The sequence below is a fragment of the Pteropus medius genome, unplaced genomic scaffold (assembly GCF_902729225.1).
Source record: "Pteropus medius unplaced genomic scaffold, Ma_sr-lr_union100, whole genome shotgun sequence".
NCBI classification, from domain to species: Eukaryota; Metazoa; Chordata; class Mammalia; order Chiroptera; family Pteropodidae; genus Pteropus; species Pteropus medius.
This window is the reverse complement of record NW_024349519.1, coordinates 8,371,201-8,394,285: the sequence shown is the minus strand read 5'-3', so window position 1 is coordinate 8,394,285 and position 23,085 is coordinate 8,371,201. Positions and strand designations below refer to the sequence as shown.

The following is a 23,085-nucleotide window of genomic DNA, read 5'->3' as shown; positions in this document are numbered from 1 at the left end:
AAACATTACTAGTAATTATTACTTCACATGAAATAAAAGTATTTCCTATTTTACATGTTCTTCTTGTACCATTTAGACCTTTTAAGTCTAACCTCAACCTTCCTACCAGGATTCTATGTTCATTTGTTTAGCCTAAAATTAATGAACCTAATCTCAAAGTATTTTTGCAACTTGGGATGAAGCTGCTGTGCACATCTAAGTGAAGAACAATAAGATCAGCTTTGGAATGACAGAGACCTATCATATCAAGTCAAGTGTAGTGTGGAGGAGTCACTGATCAAGTTATCAACTAGTGTTTCATTCTAGCAATATTTTTCTCCTCTTTGTTTTAAGATATTTCAAGATGTCTCCTTTATTTAAATAGATGTATATGATGGCTTTCTAAAAGGCAGTAGTTCTCAGAAGACAAATTTATTTCTAAGTTTTGCCTCCAGATATGTATTTCCTTTCTTTTTAAGGAAAGTATATGAAGGGGTAAGAGAAAGAGGTGTTTGCATATTAGGAGGTACCAACTTTAAAAGCTCTAGGAAAGAAAAGGACAGAGATTTGGTGCTCTGCTTTGGGTCCATACTCTAACAGTACCCTAGAAAAGAGGAAGGACATTTGAAAGGACATGGGGATGTGGAGCATGCCAGAAGGCTATCTGGATCTGTGGAATCCAAGGTCCCTGAACTCTGCAAAGATGGCCCACATGCATGTAGGGAGACAACAGAAGGACCGGACTGGGCTTGGGCGACTGGGCTTGTATCTCAGCATAAGCCAAAAACTAAAAGGTCTTCCTCAAACAGTTTTTCTCTGATTGAAACCATTAGGGTCTTTCCACAATACTGAAATTAGAGAGAAGTGTGCTCTAGTAATCACCGAGAAAGATTTTTCCACCTGGGAAGGTAGAGATGGGGCTGAGAAACATATCTGATTTATTTGAAAGGAAATAAAGTAATGAAATACTTTCTGTATAGTCATAATTTACATTAAGATGGAGTATTATGAAATCCAGAGAGTCTGATCAGTAAGAAAGTTATCAGGCTTAGCAGGAAAAAATTGAGAAGGGGTTTTGTGAAAATGATCAAGTATAAGAAATGTAATAATTTGATTGAGAAAAGGTTTGTGCACAGTTTGGTTCCGAAGTAAGGAAAATGTCAACTGAATCTAAATATTAGCAAAAGAAAACTAGATCGTAATAAAAATTGGGTCAGGAAGTGGTAGAATAATGGTCCCCCCAAATTGTCCAAAACCTGACCCTCGGAACCTGTGAATATGTTACCTATACGTCAAAAGGGATTTGTGGCAGATGTGATTAAGATTAAAGACCTTGAGATAGGAAGATTAGCCCACATTATCCTGGTGGGTCCAATCTAATGACACGATCCTTAAAAGGGGGACTTTTGCCAACTGTGTTCAGAAAGATGTGAAGGAGGAAGAAGTGTTAGAGACCAGGTGCAACGTTGCTGACTTTGAAGATGGAGGAAAGGGGCCATGAGCCAAAGAATGTAGGTAAGCAGCCGGAAGCTGGAAAGGAACAGTAAAGAGATTCTCCCTTAGGGCTTCCAGAGCACCCTGATTTTTAACCCAGTGAACCCCACATCAGATTTCTAACCCACAGAACTGTACGATAACAAATTTTCAGCCACTAAGTTTATGGTAATTTGTTATGGCAGCAACAGAAAACTAATCCACATGCAAGAGTTCTAAATATCCCAACTAATAGTACGGTACCGATTTTGGGACAGTTGAGAGGTAATGTATGGCTGCCATCACTCTGAGTTGGAAAGCACTCTTCTTAAGTGAAAAGAAATATTTTTGCATTCAGTACAACTGCTTTTAAGATAGTTTGCTAAACTACATTTAGGGATGTACTATTCCCTCTGGTACTTAATCCTATTGCCTTATATTTTACTGTTTCTTAGTATATGTCCAGTCCCTCCAACTGCCATACTTTTTGAAGGTGAAATTCACATATTCTTCACAGCAATTCCCTACTCCAAAACTTTCTCACTGTGTTAAACACCTGGAATAAGTGAATTCATTATAGATTTGATTATATATGACTAAATCATATCCTTTGTGATCTTAATCACACTAATAGTATCCTACTGAAACACAGGCCCTAAAATATAAAGATCTTTCTTATTGTATATTCTTAATAGTTTTCCAAAGTAGTATGGGTATAAAAACCCACAGTGTGGGAAAGGAGAGAATGATAAAAGGCCACACGAAAAGGGTGTGTTATATGCTGAAATCCATGTAGTCCTGAGTGCTCATGCAGCACTGAGGCAAAAGTTGGTACACCTGATCAAACATCTGTCTTTTAACAGCCCCACTCTGACCTTTGCAGTGGAAGGGGTTAAGGGGAGTGTTTGGCTGCAGGTGATGTGCCTCCAACGGTGGTGCTTCTGGGAAAGCACAAGCCACAAAGATGTTCCTACAATGTGATCAAGTGTGCCAGTATTCCAAAATCCCTTCGTCTGCCTATCTTCTTTGTACATAGATTCAAAGATTCTCATGGTCAAATCATACTTCACAAAACGTGTCCAGTACGTATCATAAGAGCTGGACTTAAAACAAGTCTGCTCAGAGATAGCTTTTTGTATAACTCTTTAATGGGCTTCCTTTGTAGCAATCCACTCTGTTGAGTTTCCCTACCTTTATTTTTCTGTAGTTTCTTGACTTTTTCTCCTGGAATCATTATTTTCAGCTATTATGATTTTTAAATGCTTTTCTTTCAACATAGCAGCAAGGATGGAACGAGTATAATACTCAAGGAAATCTAATTCTAATCCAGGTTTTGCTGCCTTGAATTGTTTGCCTCTCTTTTAGACCTTCGAAATTGAAACTTTAATATCATTTCAAAGCCGTCTTTATGATATACTGAAGATACATAAGATCATAAATACTAAAGGGGAGAGGGGAGTGGGGAGGGAGAATTATGTCCATTTAAAGCATTTCTGTTTCTATCATAAACTTTTCTCCCAACCTGTTCTTATTTTGACATGAACATATTTCTAAAGAAATGTAGAGCCTCTTGACATTTAATATCTCAATCTATGCATTTGAGAATAAATCTAATGAAACTTTTAATTATTTTTCAAGATGTAAAGTATAATCAAATCACCTTACCTTGGCCATCAGTTATGGCTTAAATTTAACTGTATACATAGCTTGGCTCAAGTTAAAGCCATTTGTAGTGCATGTAAAACAATGACATGAGAACCTAGACGTTGTGTAATAATTTTCTTACCCCCTATAGATGAAAGCAGCAGCCTCATCAGATTCTTTCACTCCTGAGAGAACATTTTAAGCATTAACTATACCTTGACAGAGCCAGCCTGCTTGGCCACAAAGAAAACACAGAACAAATGTAGATAATTACCCACTGGAATGTAGTGGATATTTATGGGACTCCTCTACTTTAACGAAATGTAACTCCTAGTTATCTCAAAAAGTCTAACTTCATACAATCAGAAACATTTACTAATCAAAGAGATTACACAAAATGCTAAAACCTTAGATTGCTGAATTATAAAAGAGATAACAAGAAATTTAATATTAGTTAAAAATAGCACAGCACAGAGAATAAGAATATTCATCTGATACCACATTAGACTTTAGTCTTAAACTCATACCTTGGAAACACTCGCCTTGACTACAAGCAGATTTATTCAATGCTTTTTACAATAACCTATTTTAGAAAGACTGCATCTGAGAGCTTAACTAGTCTTGTTTTTTCTTTCATGTCCCAAGTTAGTCTAACCGTTTCTTTCTTCTCTGATTAATACTTTTATTTTTTTCCATTCCATACAGTGATAGATTTGTTCTTTAAAAGATTATAAACCAGGAATAAGGTAGCTAAGCATTAGGCAATTGTTCATGAAAAAATGATCTCAGTTAGGCTAAAAATAAGGACTATCTCAGCTAATTCTGGATTCTCACCCTGGAGCAATGAAGATGATAGAAAAGTGTTATAATAATCACCGTCTATGTTAATTGCTTATTTGTAGTATTTGGCAAAACTTTTGGAGTTAAATTTAAATCCTCTCAAACTGTTTATAATAGATACGATAGTAGCTATTTTTTGTATGCCTATTGTATGTCACTCACCTGCTTTGTAAAGAATGTTTTAAATCTTTAACTTGCAAATTTTGAATTCACATCCTCATTTTATAGTCAGAAGAAGGTTCACAGGCCTAAAAGGGGATTGAGCTAGGATTTGGAGCCAGTGTGAAATTCCTAGTGTCATTGCCTGTCCTCAAGTGAGCCGCCTTCCTGGCCTAGTGCTTCTACATCACAATGCAGGATGGGACACAAACATCTTGTTGCTGGAATTATTGTAATTCCACTGACTATCCGATCTTTTACTTCTCTCTATTCTTCATCCTTAGCTTCAAGAATGCAAATCACAAATGAATTCTGAATACTGCCTGAGAATCCCACCATGCTTCTAGCAGAAAGTCACTTTGCCACTCTCTGATGTGACTATGGCATAACTTCTCTCTCTTCAAACTTACTACTCCCCAAATTCAATCCCATTTTTCTCATCACTTCTACTTCTTTAAAATAGCTTTTCTAATTGAAAGATCTTCAGCCTCCCACCAGCTAACCCATACATCTATGTGCATCTGTATGCAGGTTCTTCTTCCTCCAGCAACAGTCAGGTGTTCCTGTTCATTTCATGCTCCATCCCTTCATAATTAATGTTAACCTAGCCTCTCTTCTCAGTGACTTCAATCCTTGAATTACCTCTACCTTCTTTTGCCTTAACCATTTTGTCCAGTCTACTGGTTCAATCCTGACACCAAATAAACACACTCTAGTATCTCTCATTTCTTAAAAAACAAAGACAATAAAACAACATCCCCTTCTATTCACATTCTTCTCAGCTACAGCCCCATTTATCTACTCCTTTTCACTCCTTTTCAGAGACAAACCTGCCAAGGTCTGTTTACAGCTCTGCCTCTACTTCCTCATCTCACTTTCACTCTTTGACTGAGTTTAGTTTGATGATATCTATTCCCACCATTCCACTGAAACTAATATTGTTGGTATTGCCAGTCTCCATATTGATGAACTCTGAACATGTTCTGCACTCAACTTGTTTGACTTTTTGACAGCATCTGACAGAACTGGCCATGCCATCTGTTTTTATGGTTTCTTACTCTCCTCCGTTGGGACATGAGGCATCCCTCCTACCTGCCTTTCTTCATCCCTTTCCAACTGCTTGCATTTGGTTTTCTGACTTAAATTTTTATTTCTATCCAAAGCCTAAATTTTGGAGCATAGGTCTACTCAGGACTCAGGGTTGGAGGGTCCATTTGTCAAGTTCATTTTTTATACTCTGTCACTCTCAATATATTGACTCATACACCCCTGTAGATTTAAATATCATTTTTTATGCATATAATTACCAGTTTTCTAACCTCAGGCCCATATCGCTTCTCAACAGATTTCATACATTTTGCTGCCTACTTGATATATTTATTTAGATATTACACAAAACAGTGAGAGAAGTGATACCATTTTGCATACCATTTCTTCTGCCTAGCAAGTAACATGTGGACAGAGGTCAGAATCTCATGGATTCAAGGAAAGTGAGTGAAACGTTAGGGTCCACCAGGTCTCAGAAGTGGATTTTATTTCAGTTTTGCTTTTCACTTTGTTCTCTGTTTTCACTGGGAACCGAATCACTCACTGCACTTGCAAATAGCTGCGATTTCAATGGAAATGTAAATAAAGTGCTATTTTCACTCAAAGTAGAAGTCTACAGTCAAGGATAAGCCTTTCAGTGTGACTAAAAATCTGTATTTCTCAATTAAATCTTCACAGCATAATTACATAAGTAATTACAGAAATAACAAAAACCGTGGAACTATAAGTTGAAAAGACCTTGTAGCCAAAAGGAAAAACTCAGTCATCTAGGAGTCAGCTGTGACCCCTCACCAACAAATCTAGGTTCCTGCTTCCTTATTAAGATAGCCAAGAAAGGGAACCTTTCGACCTCTCCTAGACAAGTGAAGACACAACTCACAAACATTCCAAGGTCTTACCACTTAAGCATTACAATAGGTACACATACATGTTCTAAGTTTTCTGGATTATTTCTAGATTGGTGAGCTATGAGAGAAAACATATACTTTCCTAAGACAAACTAATGGCATTAGAGAGACTTTTCCCCATGAGATCTAAAAATATTTCAAAATCATTTGGCACTTTTAGTGTACTTACCAGGCACATAAGGTGGGTAGTTTAGATTATTCTCTTCACATCCTGACTGCTGGCCATTTAGGAAATTGGCTGGTTCATTCATATTCTTACATAAAAATAGAAATTCAATGAGTAATAATGGGTACAGTTTTCTTTCCATCAGGGAAACAGAGCACATAAACATCATTCGTTCATTCAACAGATATATTTTGAGTATCTAAATATGTGCAATGGTAAGCTTGGAGCTCTGTGAGGCATAAACAAGGTAACGTCCCTGGTCTCAACGAGTATACACTAGCAAACTAACAATAGTTCCACAAATATGTAAATGTCATAGAACAGAAATAGATACCACCATTTTTGTATTATGAATGGTAATTCCAATCTTCCAATGGTTGTGGACACAAATGATTCTGAATTTTTTTCTTGTAGCTCTAATCTGTTAACCAGTCCTGACAACAAATCTGTTAACCAGTCCTGCATCTTAAAAATATATGCATACTCTGACCATGTCTCATTCACTGTAGCGCCACTATCTATTCTACACTACTCTTGTCTCTTGCCTGGACCATAGCTTCTTAACTGGTCTCTCTCTTCCACATGGGCCCAGAGGTAGATTTATCTGGAAGTTGAAGAAACTTAAGTTTCAAAGTCTTTTTTGCATGACATCTTCATACTTTTATTCCTAAAATTCTATTTGTAACTTTATACATATATATATATATATATATATATATATATATATATATATATTTTTTTTTTTTTTTAAAGAGAGCTGCCCAAATTTTATAAAGCTCCATAAAACCTAGATTCATCTCTGCTTTCACACTGCTCTTTGCCTTGCTGTAGTCCATTCTCCATGCAGCAACCAGAATGATCCTTTGAAAACCTCAGCTCAAAATCATCCAGTGTTCTTCCATCTCACTCAGAGTAAAAGCCAAAGACCTTATAATCGGTCCATGATGCCATTTGTGATACTGCCTCAACATCCCTCTGATCTTTTTCCTCTCTGCTTGTCCCGATTACTATGCTCTAGCCACAGTAATTACTATGGTAAATTACCATGCTCTAGTTTCCTTGCTGTTCCTGGAAAATGCCAGGAGGCATGTTGTGCTTCAGGGCTTTTGTACGAGCTATTGTCTTGCCAGAATGTTCTTCCCTTAGATATCCTGAGGGCTGAGGTGCTAGTCTTTGTTATCAATGATCACTTTCCCTGACCACTGTATTTAAACTCCAAAATTTTTTTAAGTTCCCAAATTTCCTACCCCACTGCTATGGTCTGAATGTTTGTTTTCCCCCAAAATTCACATGTTGGAATCCAAACAACCAAAAGTGATAGTACTAGGAGGAGGGGCCTTTGGGAGGGCATGATAGGTCATGAGGGTGAAGGCTTCCAGAGTGGGATTAGTGCTCTTATAAAAGAGACCCCACAGAAGTCCCTGGCTTCTTCCACCATGTGAGGAGACGACAAAAAGTCTGTGACCTGGAAGACGGCCCCCACCCTGCTGCGCTGGCACCCCGATACCAGACTGCTGGCCTTCATAACGGTGAGAAATAAATTTCGTTGTTTATAATCTACTCGATCTGAATGGACTAAGCAGCCTGAATCTACTAAAACATCTACTTCTCAGATTAATTGTTCTCTCTTATAGTTACTATTACTCAACATACTATATATTTACTTATATATATGAGAAAAGACAGGAAGGAGAGCATGAGCAAAGGCACGGAAACAATGAATTATGCTGCATGTAGAGAAAAATGCTCTTGTGTTGAGTAGTAGTTGTCTAGCCTTCACTCAGTCTTCTGGTCATACGATTCTACTTGCAAGTGTCTCTCTGGCAGAATGGGGCCTATTAAGCATGCAACTTATGATGGTCCCAATAGTGCTAGATCAGCACCGCCCTTTCTTCTGCACTCCTGCACATGCTATTCCTACTACCTGAAACACTTCCACTCACACCCACTTCCTGATTCATTAAGCTAACTCCCATTCTTTGGTCAGTCTTCATCGTAACCATCACCTGTATTGGTAAATCTGGACTTCCTCAGACTTGAGTTCAATTGACCTGAGTTTAATGCCTTTCATCTGTGTACCCATTGTATCCAGTGCTTGCTCTGTCATGGCCACACAATAGCTTGTTTGTCAGCCTATCTCCCCAACTGCTGCTTCTCACTGCCTTGCACAGAGTAGGTACAAACAATAACAAATGCATAAACCAGCCTCGTCCAGAGTAAGATGAAGCAGGGATCAATATGCTAGAGATAATGCCATTCTTGGAGAAAGTGGTTCTCTATAGAGGTGTATTAGGGAGGTTAAAGCAGAGACTATCATGAAACAGGAAGAAATCTTTTTTTTCTTTTTTTTTTTACTTTCTTCAGCTTACTATAAAACTGAAAAAATACAAGTAGATGAACATTTTACTTTTTTACCAGGGGAAAAATTTTTAAATAATAAATACAGACTTACAATCCAGATCCCATCAAAATCAATGGTGTTCTTATAGTCGATACACATCTGAGTCCACCATTCTGCTGTTTGGGGGTTGGTGTAGTCCGGATACACTGAATCTCCTGGAGGCCAGGCCTACAATGAATATGTAAGTCAAACTAAATAATGCAAGTCAGCTAATATGGTATAGAAATCTCTATAGTTGGGCCTTATTTTGCATTTTGAGTCATACAAATAAAAATTGAGAGTCAGTGAAATTAAAGAGCTTAACCAAGTACATAGTAGAAATACATAACAAGTCCCAGTAGAATGGGAATAGAATCCCATATTCCTGTCTAGTGCTCTTCATCCATGAAATTGTGCATAAAATAATATTTTTTATTTTCTTTTATATTTTAGCTATTTCTCTCCACACATAAATCTGTATCAATACAAATATAGGGATTAGAAAAAGTAAAAATTACACTTATAAACAGCAAGAAAACTTTAAAATATGTATCGTATCAACAAGAGCCATAAAAATAATATAATGACAACTATAGAATGTTTATAAAATGTTCAAAAGAAGACAAATTTGAGAGATATAGGATGCTTGTGGATGGAAAGACTCAATGTTGTATAGATGTTAAGTCACTTCAAATTAGGGTGCAAATTTTTAGGTGTAATTATTATATTTTAAAAACTTATATAAACGTGAGACAAGAACATATAACAGTATGTTTTAACATGTTTATTGCAGCATTGCTTATAATATTAAGATACTAGAAACAAAAAAAATGTTCATCATTAGAAATTTGTTAAACTAATTTCCTTACATGAGAACAGTGGAATATCACATAACCATTTAAAAAGATGAGATAGTTTTACATGTATTAACATGGAGATATAGATGTATATGTATATATATATAGTATTGTTATAGTTTTTTTTGAAAAAACTTTAAACGTTGTAAGTTGTATTTCCCATTTATGTAAAAATACAGTTACATGTGTTTAAAAATCTAGAGGAATGTATACTAAAATGATAAAATTTATATTTTTGGAAAAGGAGTGGTATTTTCTACTTTCTGCAAGTCAATATTACATTCTTTTATAATATTGTACTACTCTGATCATCAGTAAAAGCATTAAAGATATTTCCACTGTGCAAAAGAAAAAAGTAAGGAACTTCCTTTCAGTTAAATATCTGATGTGTCATTTCTCAATCTACATAAACTTAATTTTTCAATATAATCACAATCAACATTATCTATAATTTTGTCATACTTATTAAAATGTGCCTTTTCAGGATGTTACACTGTATATTAGTATATCCTTTGAATTTCTCACCAGTTCTATGGGGGTTAAATAATTTCTTAAAAAGTCATATTATCCAGGCCAATGATCTAAATACTCAGCTCGAGAAGCTGCACATAATTTTTTGAACTGAACCAGTTCACCAATGTCCTACAAATTACAATTGTTTATCAAATACTCACTACAGAAGGAGATTTTTATTCTTCTTCAAGGTGCTTACCTTGCCAATAGCTGGTGTGAATCCATCAGAGTTATTGATCCAAATTCCCAATTCCTCTCCAAGTTCATAAGGCTTATAAGTACCTAGTGGTTCATCTTTTGTCACGAAGGGATCCTAGGAATTTCCAAGAACACTGTAATTGGTAATAGCTCGATAATTGACATTCAAATATAAACTTTCCAAAAGTTTTTGAAATAAGAACATCTAACATTCACATAAGCAGTGTGTTTTAAATTGCACACATTAAAATGTTTCCAGCTATTAAGTATGGTTACAAATATAAGAACTATTTCCATTGATTTAGAGTGCTGCAAAATGTGGACCCAAGCAATGTCAATTTAACGATGTAATCAGTTACTTATAATTAAATCTCTAATTTACTTGAAAATTTATATAAGTAGATAAATCTAATATTCATGCTACTTTGGCAAACAACCTTTTCTATTTTTTTATGTGTTGTTTTTTATACAAGATGAGATGAGGCAGTGAAACTGTAAAACAAACAAAAAAAACCCTGGATGGGGAAATCGAGAAATTTGGATTGTACTCTCAACAAGAGCTACAAAAAGCCTGGTTATGCCACTTAATTTTAAGGCAGCAAAAGATTCTCTTCCACAAAATGAAGCAGTGTAGTTGGCAAATTCCCTGTGACCCTCTTAAAAAGTCAAGTCTTAAAATGAATCAAGGGGAAAAATGACTCAGTCTATACTCCAAGTCTGTTTTTCTTCCTACACATTTTAATATCATATTTATATTTAAATATTTTTCTTTATACAGTTCTTTAAATGATCTCAGTTGGATAATAAATATATATTTTTTAATTTATAATAAGGCATTCTTAAAAAACTGTCTTTATTTTAGTTTATTTGGGGGGAAAACTCTGTCTTTAAATCTCTAGCACCATTAAGTCGTATAGGAATTATAACACATAGCAACATTTTTATCATTACATTAAAATAACAGAAAGAAAAAATATTTTATAAAATACATTTCATTATGAACCAACTTTTAATAACATTCATGCTCCCAGAAATAGTTATGGAGATGACTTTTCTTTTTATATTATAAATGTATTAAATGAAAAATAATGTTGTACTCCAACATGAAGAACAGATTCTTTCAACCTAAGTTCATTGCATTTATTCAATAACTATATTATTCTTTGTTTAGGATTTTTATGGCCAAATCTTCAAATCCTGACAGGATGATCTGTGAAAAACATATTTTTCCTTCTAAACACAAGTCATTTTTTTTAAAACAAAGAATATTTTAGTTTTAAAAATTGTTACTGAATTCCTTCATCACTTGTTTTGTGTCACTGAATAGAAAACTTGCTTATAATCATCCTTTAATAAAACATGACATTTATCATTATACATTATACAAAATTTCATTCCTCAAAAATACATTAGTGCTGGGAATTCTTTTTGCTAAATTAATTTTAATTTAGAAACACTTAGAAAATATGAATTTAAATATTTTATGTTTGATCTTCAAAAAAAATTTACCAAAATGATGACATAATGTATTCCATCATTTTTCAGTTCCTTAATGTACTCAGGCAGACCAGCAAAGCTAGCTTTATCATATGTGAAGTCCAAGTGATGTTCCATTTGGTCAATATCACCATACTGAACATCCTGTACAAAAGAGCAATGTAGACATAGCCTTCAAACATTAGAAAAAAAGACAAATATTGTCAAAGAATCATAAGTAGCTAATAAGTGACTACACATAATTTGAAATTGAAATATTGGTGTGAGTTTCAGATTATCCTGTAAGAAAATAACCCTTCTATTGGAAACTGAGAAAATGTAGTAATCCCCCACACCTGTTTAAAACCCCTTCTATGATTTTAGTTACTCATGGTCTGAAAACATTAAATGAAAAATTCCAGAAATAAATAATTCATAAGTTTTAAATGGTGTGCCTTTCTGAGTAACATGATGAAATCTCTCACCATTCTGCTCTGTCCCACCTGGGATGTGAATCACTCCTTTGTCCAGTATATCCATGTTGTATATATCCCGTCTGTTAATTATTTAGTAGCCAACTAGGTTGTCATATTGACCGTCTTAGCTTCATAGTGCTTGTGTTCAAGTAACCCTTATTTTACTTAATAATGGCCCCAAAGTACAAGAGTAGTGATGTTGGCAATTTGGTTATGCCAAAGAGAAGCCATAAGTGCTTCCTTTACGTGAAAAGGTATGTATGTATAGGAACAAACACAGTATACGTAGGGTTTGGTACTATCCACAGTTTCAGGCATCCACCGGGGGTCTTGGAATGTATCCCCTGTGGATAAGCGCAGATTACTGTAACACACACATACATATATGTGTGCGTGTATGTCTGTGTGTATGTATGTGTATGTGTGTGTATATGTTTGGTGTACACTTACATGAGGAATATCATACTGTTTTAAACGTTCAACTGTTTTTTTCAGCACATCTATGCTATTGTAGCCCCATCGAGATAGCTGAAATCCCAATGACCAGTATGGAGGCATATAGGGACGTCCAATAGCCTGTAAAAAAACAAAAAGTATTAAATCCAAATAAGTTAGTTAAATGTTCACGTAATGCTTTCGTCAGCAAGCAGTTCAAACTTCCCATATTGCAATGAGCATCTAACATTGTAAATTGCCCCTGGTAGCAACCAAAGAAACAATAACAAAAATTGGGGGTTTCAAGAACTCTTTTGAGAATTTAATTAAAGCCATGGAATTTCTTCCCAAAACATATACCTACAAAGGCAATTCTCTCAGTTTTGTGAGTAGGGGATTATACTCCCCAGCCTTCTCCCCTCTCCGTCCTACTTCATCCATTCCACCAGGAAGTAATACAATAGAGGTTTAAAGGCTCCCAGTCAGAAACACTGGAGTTCACAACTCAGTTCTGCCCCTAATATCTGTGACGTTAAGAAAATTATATAATTTTATAGCCTTAGTTTCCCCATTTTAAAAATGGTGTAAATAGTAATATCCACTTCATTCATTCACAAGTATTTATTAAGTACCTACCATGCACTGTTTTAGACCCAAGTTCCTTGTCTCATGGAGCTTAAATTTGAGTGGAAGAAAAGCAATAATAATAAACATGTAAACAAAGTAGCATAATTTTTAGAAACAGAGTATGTGGGGATGGGATGGAGAAATGTTATGGAAATCCTCCATGGCAGTATGACCTGAATAAGTCATCCGTGTAGAGGGCACCAGGCTGAGGGACCAGAGGGTTCACAGGCTTGAAGTGTTCAGAAAGAGAAAGATGACAAGGGCAGCTGAACTATAGCAAACAAAAGGGAAAATGGAATACAAGAGAAGTAGGCAGATATTCAATCATAAAGGACTGTAACAAAGAACTAGAAAGTTTTTTGTTGTCTTTTTTTCAACTTTATATTATGAAAACTGTCAAGCATATATAAAAGTAGAGAGGATAGTACAATAAACCTCTATACAACCAGAATCAACAATTACCACTTTGTCCCACAGCTTTATCTTTTTTTCTTTTGGTGGGTAAATGAGATGTTATAGCATTTTAAAGAAAACTTCTGAAATCATGTCGTTTCATCCCTAAATATATTCCTAAAAATAAGGACAATATCTTACATAACCAAAATACCATTACCACACCCAATAAAATTAACCACAAACCCTTAATATCCTCAAATGCCCATCCAAAATTCACTAATGTTCTCAAAAATTTCTTTTTCACAGTCGATTTGTTTGAAAACAGATGAATTATATTCAAATTTCAATGAAAGCCATTAAAGTGAGTAATACACTCTACTTTGTTTTTAAATCACTCTGACAACCCTGGAAAATAAATTACAGGAGAGCAAAGGAAGTCACCATGAGACCAGTTAGGTGGCTGGTACATTGTCCAGGCAGAGATGAGAGTGGCTAGAACAAAGGCAGCCATGTGGTGATACCAAGAGCCAGGCTGGGACACATTTTGGAGACATTGCTAACAGAACATTCTAACGGATTTGTTGTAATAGAATAAAGAAAAGAAAGGAATTGAGAATGACATTTAGTTTTAAAGTTGAAAAACAGGGACAATTAATTCTATTAATTGAGATGAAAAAAACTGGAGGAGGAGCAAGAGCAGTTTTGCGGAGAGAGAGAGAACCAGGCATAAGAAATATGGATGCACTTGGGGTTATCTGCTAATGATGTATTTAAAGTCATGGAACCAGAAGATATGACAGAAATTCAGTTAGAGATCAAAGGAGAGCCTAAGACTAACCTCTGGGAGACTTACCATTTAAGACATCAGCAAAGGAGACTGAAAACAAGCCATCTGTCATGTGGCAGGGCAGCCAGGAGAATGTGGTGTCAGAGAAGGGTATTTCTAGAAGTGGCGACTGTGTCAAATACCATCTGGATGCTGATGTAGATGAGAACAGAGATTTGACAACTTATCTTGTGACTCTGATAACAAATGTATAGAGAGTGGTGGAGGTAACAGCCGGGTTGGAATGTGGGAAACTGGGAGGTGAGGAAGTAGAGAAAGCCCATAAGGACACTTTCAAAAAGTTAGACAGAATAGAGGAGTGGAGAGATGGAGGATGATGTGGGTTCTTAGTTTTGCTAAAGTAGGCACTGTTAATGCAGGTTCGTTGATGGGAAGGACCTAGCAGAGGGATAAATTGATGATGCAGCTGAGCATGGAGACATAGAGCTGCTTCCATAGCTGAGAGCATAGGTGGATTTAGAACACAGAAAGAACTGTTATCCTTAGAAATGAACAAGAACAACCTTCATAAGAAGAAAAGCAAAACATATGGGCATGTAGGCAGGTAAACTGATTGATTCTGTACTTGAGAAACGATGTGTTTCTTTTTTAATTGCTTCTATTTTTTTGCTTTTATTTTCCTCTATAAAATAATAAGACACATCAATAGTCCTAAGTCGAGCATGGTGATATTGGAGGTTTTACAAGAGAAAAGTGTGAAATAGTAGTCTCAATGAGTGGGATTGCAAATATATTAGTCTAGGACATTTAGCGGGATTGCCAGGCAAAGTAATGAATTTAGGGATTAAATTGAAGGGAGACTTGTCAGCACAATCATGTGATTGTTGGCCAGACGCTTTCAATTGCTCAGGAGCAGGCAGTGGTTTCATTAAGAAATTAGCACAAAGTTCTTTTTTTCTATGTACAGTGAGTTTTAAAAGCTGTTTTAAAGTTTTAAAGTTTTCTTCCTCTAAACCTCTTTCCAGTAGATACTGGGACTCATCTCTCTTTTTGACGCTATTATAATGTCTAAAAGAGAATATAAATTTCATAAATGCTTATTTATGACATGAGTGAATGAAAAGCTGAGGGTATCGTCCATGTTTTACAGACAGGGTCACTAAATCAAAAAGGAGATTTTATGACTTTTATGAATTGGTACCACATAAAAGACTGAAACCAGAACTGATTAGAACCGTTGAGTCTCAAATCTGGCTGAACATTAAAATCACATGAGGAGCTTTTAAAAATATGTGCTCTATCTAGGGCACATCCTAGATTAATTCAATCAGAATAATTCAATTGGAATTTCTGAGGGCGGATCCCAGGCATCTGTATTTTAAAGGGCCTCTGGGTGATGAATGCAGAACGAGGTTTAAGAATTACTATGATAGACTGTGAGCAACTGGGGAGCAGGTACTTGGTCTATCTGCTGTAAGTCCATCTCCAGACACAGAGCTTGTCTCATCTTCTGTGCACATCAAATACCTTATCGGCTAGATCTCCTAGCCCTTAGCCAGGTGATTCCTGAACAACCATACTTAATGTTAGTCTCTGCTGCTACCTTTTAAATCCATTTTCTTCCCTTCTCACTTTGTAATAAGTGGTGAATGTTTTATTTCCACCTTCTCAATAGCACAGCAAACACCTCCCCTAAAAAAACAGTGAAGACGCTAGAGGAGAAGGAGGTACCCAGGATACAAGGGCTGAGAACAGGATATGCTTGAAGGCCTATGAAACACAGCCGTGGAGAGCATGGAGTTCCGATCGGTGGGGAGACTCAAATAAAAATGAAAAGAGCAAAAGCACACTGAACAGGAGGATGCTGTACAGAACACCTAAGGAAATAAGGAAATATGTTTCTTATTGTTCCCACAGTAGCTGAAATTATATGCATACCAGCTTTCCTGTAATCATAAGTTCTAATATATATCAAGAAACATTCCTTATGCTAAATTGAGAGCTCTACCAGAAGTCTATCAGCTATAGACAATAAAAGCTCACCTAACAAATAACAATATGCCTTGAAATAAATTCATATAGTCACTTCAAGGCATATTCCAGTCCCTTGGTTCTAATTTTTTCTTAATTATTAGTTTAATAGTAGAGACTAAACACTGTTAGTTTGGCTGTACAGTATGTACTGCCATTGCTGTCACTACATACATAGCAGTATATACCTGTGTAGCGTTTATTAAATTCCCAGCAATACCACTATGTAGTAAACAGAACAAATGCTATCATCCCTATTTTATGATAGAGGAATCTATAGTCCAAGATCAGAAATTATTTGTACCAAGTTAAAAATAGCAGGGGGCAAACTGTAGCTCAAACTTAGATCTTCTGATTCCAAGTCTAATAACTTCTACCACCCCTTAAATACCACTGAAGTCATCCATATTTTTAAATATTTCTTTAAGAATGCTTGATGAGGGCTGCTGAGAAGGTAAAGGATAAAATTCCCTCCTTCATCACTATTTCTCTTATGCTGTAAAGCCCTGGGGCCTTAGAATGGCTTAAAGAAAGAATAAATTTTATTAATTCTATTTCTATCCTAACCAAATTTTAGATTTTCCCCTAGAGTAGAAAGGCTTTCCTAGAATAGATACTGTTGACAGGAAGAAAAGGGATCTAAGTTCATCCTCATGGCTTACAAGGCCATACGAGCACAATATTTCTTCACCAGACAGATGAAACAAACCCACTGTGGATTACCCATTGCCTCTTTCACTCATTTTATAGTACAAAGCCAGAATAATTTTTCTTGCTCTTATTATTTCCTGCTACAAACACAATTTCTGCAGCCTGGGGAGTAAAGAAAAGTCAGCCTTACATAAGGAAATTTCATCCATTTCTCCTAAGTTGCTTATTATTTGGATTCAGGCTCCTGGCCATCTGCAAATAAAACAGCTTTGCACAGGAATGACAAGGATAAGAAAAATGTGTGTTGAAAAATAGCAGTCTTCTGTCTGAAGAGAGGAGTTCCCACCTGCTTTACCGCTTACCAAGTGCTTTCCTATGCTGCCCACTGGATTAGAAATAAATCAGTCCCGAGCGAGAGCAGAAAGTTCATTTCAACACTGGGGATTTAAAATTCATAGACCTGAAAAATCAGTGAGGTATCAAAAATGCATCTAGTATCTCTATATGCACTTTTTGGCAGAGTGCTGTGAGGAATTTCATTTGAAAAAAAAATCGAGACAAAACTACCAATCGCCGTTTTCCAAATAAAAGCAGAAAATTGTTTACAAAATAATGATGAACATTCAACTGTTAATAACTATAGCTTAATTTATTGAGAAATTACCGTGTCCCAGGTACAAAACTAAGAGCCATTATTATACATTATCTCAACTAACCTCCTAGTAATCCTAGGAGATGGGTATTTTTATATATGAAGAAATAAGAGTTTAAGTTCACTCAGCATCTTACAGAGCCAAGATTCAAACTCCTCTTACTGTCAGACTTTAAAGACCTTGAATCACTATGTTATATTGCCTAATAATAATAGAGTATAGACATGCGATTTGTACTAACATATGGTTTTTTGATCATTATTTTTAAGAGGCAATATTTAGTTTAACAGTTTATGCCATATTTGTATTATTTATAGTGCTAATGGTTGGTTTTTTAAAAATTACTTTCAAAAAGATTACTTGCAAGAAGCTTGAGGTAGACTGAGGCATTTTACATTTTTTTAAAAGTCCTTAATAGCTAAAGGAGGTACTTAAATCTCAAACCACATGTGGTGGCTTTTGTCACTGTCAAGTCTGCTAGGCCGAACTACATTTAACAAAATTTTTTCTATGTTTCTGGTTAGGGTGGGCCATAACAGAGACTCTTGTGGGATATTTGGAGAGTTAGTTCACACCTATACATAAGGTCAAAATCCTGTAACAAATTTATATCACCTAGCGGTCCTGCCCCACAGATGGAACCCAACTGATACAGTAAAACTGAGCGAATACGATGGGTTGAACTCCTTAAGCTATTTAATTATATATGGGTTAAAGCCCTACTACCAAGTTCCATTTCATTTCGATAAAGAGGACTCATAGTTGGACCAAAATTTAGACGAATAAATCCAAATGAGCAATATCAGAGATATAATACAGCTTTGTTCAGTTATGTTTATTCTCTCACATGCTAATAAATAGCATTAACTATATTGGTTATGGTTTCTTTAAAAATTTAAACTATCTTTCCCTAAAGAAAAAAAAATATTAATTTATTAACTTAAGTTCTTAATTTAAAAATTATTATCTATAAATATATATCTAAAATGTTTTACTGCATGAAAATATATTCTACTTCAAATATCAGTACTATTACAAACAACTGTAGGAACAAATCTAGCAACTGAGCAAAGGTGCTCATCCTCTACAATGGCCAGACTGCCTATCATTTACTATATTACAATTACATTAAGTGCCAACAGTAGTAATCTTTGCTTTTTAGCACTTTAGAAGTCATTTTGAATAAAACTGTTTAACATTCCTATTTTTCCCTTTAGGCATAAGTAGAAAACAGAAAGCTTCAAGAGATAAAGTGTGGGAGAGGGGAAATTCTAAATCCATTTTTTAGTGTACTGTTACAAAAAAAGAATTCTGAATATTACTCTACATATTTCTTAATCTTAACGCCCACTGATTGCTCTCAAGATAGAACATCCACAGTAGGGAAGAGGGGCCCAGTGGAGGAGGAGTCTCTACTTTCTAATCATAGTCACAAGGCCATGGCTTCTCACTAAGTCTATAGATACTCTCTCATCTGGATACCATAAAATCCCTGTAATAATACTTGACACTTGTTTTCAAAGGACCTTATTTCTAAAATTGAGCTGCTTTGTGCTAAATTAATTCAGAAGGGCATGAAGGAGCACAGGATGCATTAAGGAACTACATTGCTATAGCAACTGAACAGAGAATTATAATTAATTATTTTTAACCCATATGTATATATTTTATAGGAAATTTTGAAAAGAAGGAAGTAGAATTCAGGAAGCTAAGCAACAGATGGAAAGTACATGATTTGAAAGCTTTCTTCCTGTATTACTAATCTAATAAATACTTCACTATCATCTCTACATCGATTTCTCCTTCTGACGAACAGTGGGAAAGGAAAAATCCTGGCCTAATGCACAGAATTTCTACGGGGAATTACTAATGGACTCCAATAGAAAGCGCTCTGCAAACTGAGATCTCGTACATGAGTGCTTGAGGGTAAAAATGTGTCTCATTCTCATACATTCTAAACTCATCAAGTTCTTGGACTTGATGTCCAAATCATCCTCTGAGCTATTTTAAGACATTCTCTTAGGGAAAAAAAAAAATATTGAAAGATTATATAGACATTGAATTCTAAGTAAACTGACACGCAGTTTGAAACTCTGATTTCCTTTCCCCTTAAATGACACCATTCACCCATGTCCAGTTCCGAGTCCAATCAAAATTTAATAAAATATTTTATTTCATCCACTAAAGAAGAAAAAAGTAAAGAGAGAATACCTTGTAGATATACATCAAAGCTAGTAGAAGGTAAGTCTTGAATTAACTTATTATGAATCTCTGTAAATTCTGAACAAAATTGTATTACTTTTCCAGCCTCATCCTGTATATATTGGCCTATCGACAAAAGGTATTTACTATGAGCTATCTGAATTTCAATCATTTGTTCACATTCTCAGGTCAAGCTGTCGTTAAAAATTCATTCACATGCAACTGGTAATACTGGTAACCCCAATGTATAACTCCAGCTTTTAACCAGATATTAAAAACCAGTGATGACTCATTCTTATAGAGTACTATTTAGGTCTGTGGGTGAAAAGGCAGAAACATGCTTTCCATAACTTTGTACAACATAAGAATTAAAGTATCATTCTCTGACATGCAAATGTGTACTGATAAACTCAGAAAGAAATCATCACTGTAACTTATATACTCTGAGCAAAACAATTTTCCCCACTGGATTATATATGTAAAATTTGCCCAGCTAATATGTGTAGTAAGACTCTAGGACTGAGATATTAGGATTATAAAAACTGAGCTTTTATAGCATAATATTACTTTCTCTCACTGTGTGTGCATGCTTTTTCTCTGTTATCCCAACACTTGTGCATTGAATTTCTGCTTTCAATCTTGTTCTAATGAGGGTTTACCTACTGGATCCAATCCACAATAATGGCCTACAAAGCCTTTGGATAGTGAGTAAAGATTTATATACATGATACAAATATTAAATTCTATGGTCAGAAGATAATCATGTGCCAAAATGTCTTTAACAGATAGAAAGTGCCACAAGGTTGGTGGTAAGAAAGAGAAGACTAGAATAGGCTGGAGAGTAAACTGAAAAATGTCATAGAAGAACTGAGAAATATAACTTTTCTTAGATAGGTAGGTAATTCTCCCTACTCTCAAAGATATCATTAGATTCTTCATTTTACCCAAAGTCATTCAATTAGAAAGATACACAACACAGAGATTAAAGAAGTCAGTTCTAAGAAGCAGGAAGAATTAATTTGCTTTTTATAGATTAACAAATTTATTTTCAAGTCGACACTTCACAATATAGCTGTTCACTGAGGTGGAAAAGTTTTTTCTTTCTTTGATTGGATTTGATAACAATTTGAAAGGTTTGATTGCATTTTTCCATTTGTATTTGGACTTCATAATAGCCTAAAGTCTACAGAAGGAAGCAGATTTAGTTACATCTCCACTGATCAACATTTCTACAATAGTCGAATAGACCAGACTTTGTCTAAAAATGAAGTATTCAAATTGGCAAAATGTTTGCATTTCTTAGCTTCCTTAAGGCTTGGCACATGGAGCAGTAAAGAATTTGGGTGGGCTCCATGAAGTAGTGAAAGAGCATTGCTTTGTGCTGATGACTTGCATTCTGACTGCAGCTCTCTACCCAAGGGCCAGCTGTGTGACTTTAAGAAAGATAGACAATCTCTTCAGAGCCCCATTTTCTCATTCAATCAACAAAGAGGCTGGATAGAATTCTCACTAAATTCCATTTTCCTCTCTGGTTGGCTACAATGAAACTCATACCAATTGTCTGTAGATTTTGGAAACACAATGCCTTCTAATTCAAGCTGGAAAGCTGAGTAAATGCTTATCACTTTTTCAACCTGATAAGATTGGTGGTGGTTGCAGGGGAGAAAACTGTATGTATGACTTCACCCTGAAGCTTCCTTTGAAATTCAAGGACTTCTAATGAGACACATATCTCATGACTCAAGATGTGATATTTGCCTGATTTTTTTTCTTAGTAACAAATGTAGGAGGAGGCTATAAAAAGCTGAGTGGGAGAAACAGTCTTAAATTAGCTGTAGTAGTGGTTTTGGTTAGTCACAGGAAACCTAAATTACATAGAAGCTTGAAGCAACACTCTACACATTTGACAAAACTGGACAGAGCAGTTACACAAGGCTGATTGCTTTCTACCATATAACGTAAATGATAGCTTCACAAGTTCTAAGTGTAGGAGCCAAACTAAAAGAGGACCAGAATTTGGGTAGAGGGCAGAAAATTAATTTATAGTTTCCTTTAAGCCAGAAAAATGTCTGCAAGAAAAAAAAAATCATAGGCAAGTAAAAAAATAAACAATTTCACACTGAAATATGACATAATCAAAGAACTCAACTCCTGTTCTTAAATATCCCAGCTCTGCTAAGCTTATGAAATCAACTGGTCAATGAAAGAAGAGGTTAGAATTAAAAAGAATCAATTTCTTACAGATATTTTTTTTCAGCTTCAGCTGAGATAACACAGTTCAGCCAGCTTAAATTGCAAGGAGAAACGCCTATATAAAGTAACAGCTTATATGACACAGGGTTAACAAATCTTTCAGCTGTCAAGTTTGAAGACAAAGGTATAAAAATACTACTACTGCTACCTCACATTCAATGGTATCTCAGGCTTTCAAGAGGATTTTTTATTTATTTTCTTATGAGCTGCTCACAGGAAGTCTATGATAGGTAGGGCTGGCATCATGGTCCCTTCTCTGCACATGTCAACTCTAAAGTCCACAAGGGTTAAGCAACCCTATCAGTGAGAGGCAGAACCAACGCCCTCTGAGTAACCCAAAAATGATTTGGTGAGACTGCCTTTTAAGATCTACCTGTATGGGTGCCTTGTTTTATTCTTTGTATGGATTGAATAATTACCTATATAGTTTTCCAGGGTTCTGTCCTGTTGTTAAATTTTAAGACTGAATAGTGACTAACAGCACTCTTAGATATCTCCTCTCCCCTTTGGGTGGCATCGCTTTCTTTCCATCCATTCCTGAAAGACTATTATGTATATGGTGTGATGCGACAAGGTTAAACTCAGTGATGATTTTGGCTCAGAGAAAAGAATAATAAAAAATATGTCTTCCAACAGCTGAGCAAGGAGGCACCATAAATATCAATTCCCTAGTAACTGTCTCTAAAAATCTAAATGAGTTGCTGTTTCTGCTTTAGCCCCTGAATTTTAAATAAGCCTGATTTTCCCCTAACCATTCCCTCAGTTATTCCCAAAGTGCGTAGGTGTGTGTGTGTGTGCTGCAAAGGAGCATGCTGGTGTGTGTGTGTGTGTGTGGTGTGTGTGTGTGATTGATGATGTGATCATTTTAAAGGGTTTAGTTGTATGGGGTAAACTCCAGTCTAGATAACAAAATTAAATTATTGACAAGGATCCC

The 23,085-nt window shown here is 35.5% G+C and overlaps 1 protein-coding gene across 1 annotated transcript in view; it reads right to left on the bottom strand.

Moving 5' to 3' along the window:
* LOC120618278 (maltase-glucoamylase, intestinal-like) overlaps nt 1-23,085 on the bottom strand; it is a 190,603-nt gene that overhangs the window by 19,806 nt on the left and 147,712 nt on the right. The window contains exons 10-14 of the mRNA XM_039882321.1: nt 12,567-12,692; nt 11,674-11,805; nt 10,166-10,279; nt 8,669-8,785; nt 6,220-6,304 (exon numbers count right to left, since the gene is read on the bottom strand). Coding sequence (XP_039738255.1) covers nt 6,220-6,304; nt 8,669-8,785; nt 10,166-10,279; nt 11,674-11,805; nt 12,567-12,692 — 574 coding nt within the window. The remainder of the gene's footprint in view (nt 1-6,219; nt 6,305-8,668; nt 8,786-10,165; nt 10,280-11,673; nt 11,806-12,566; nt 12,693-23,085) is intronic.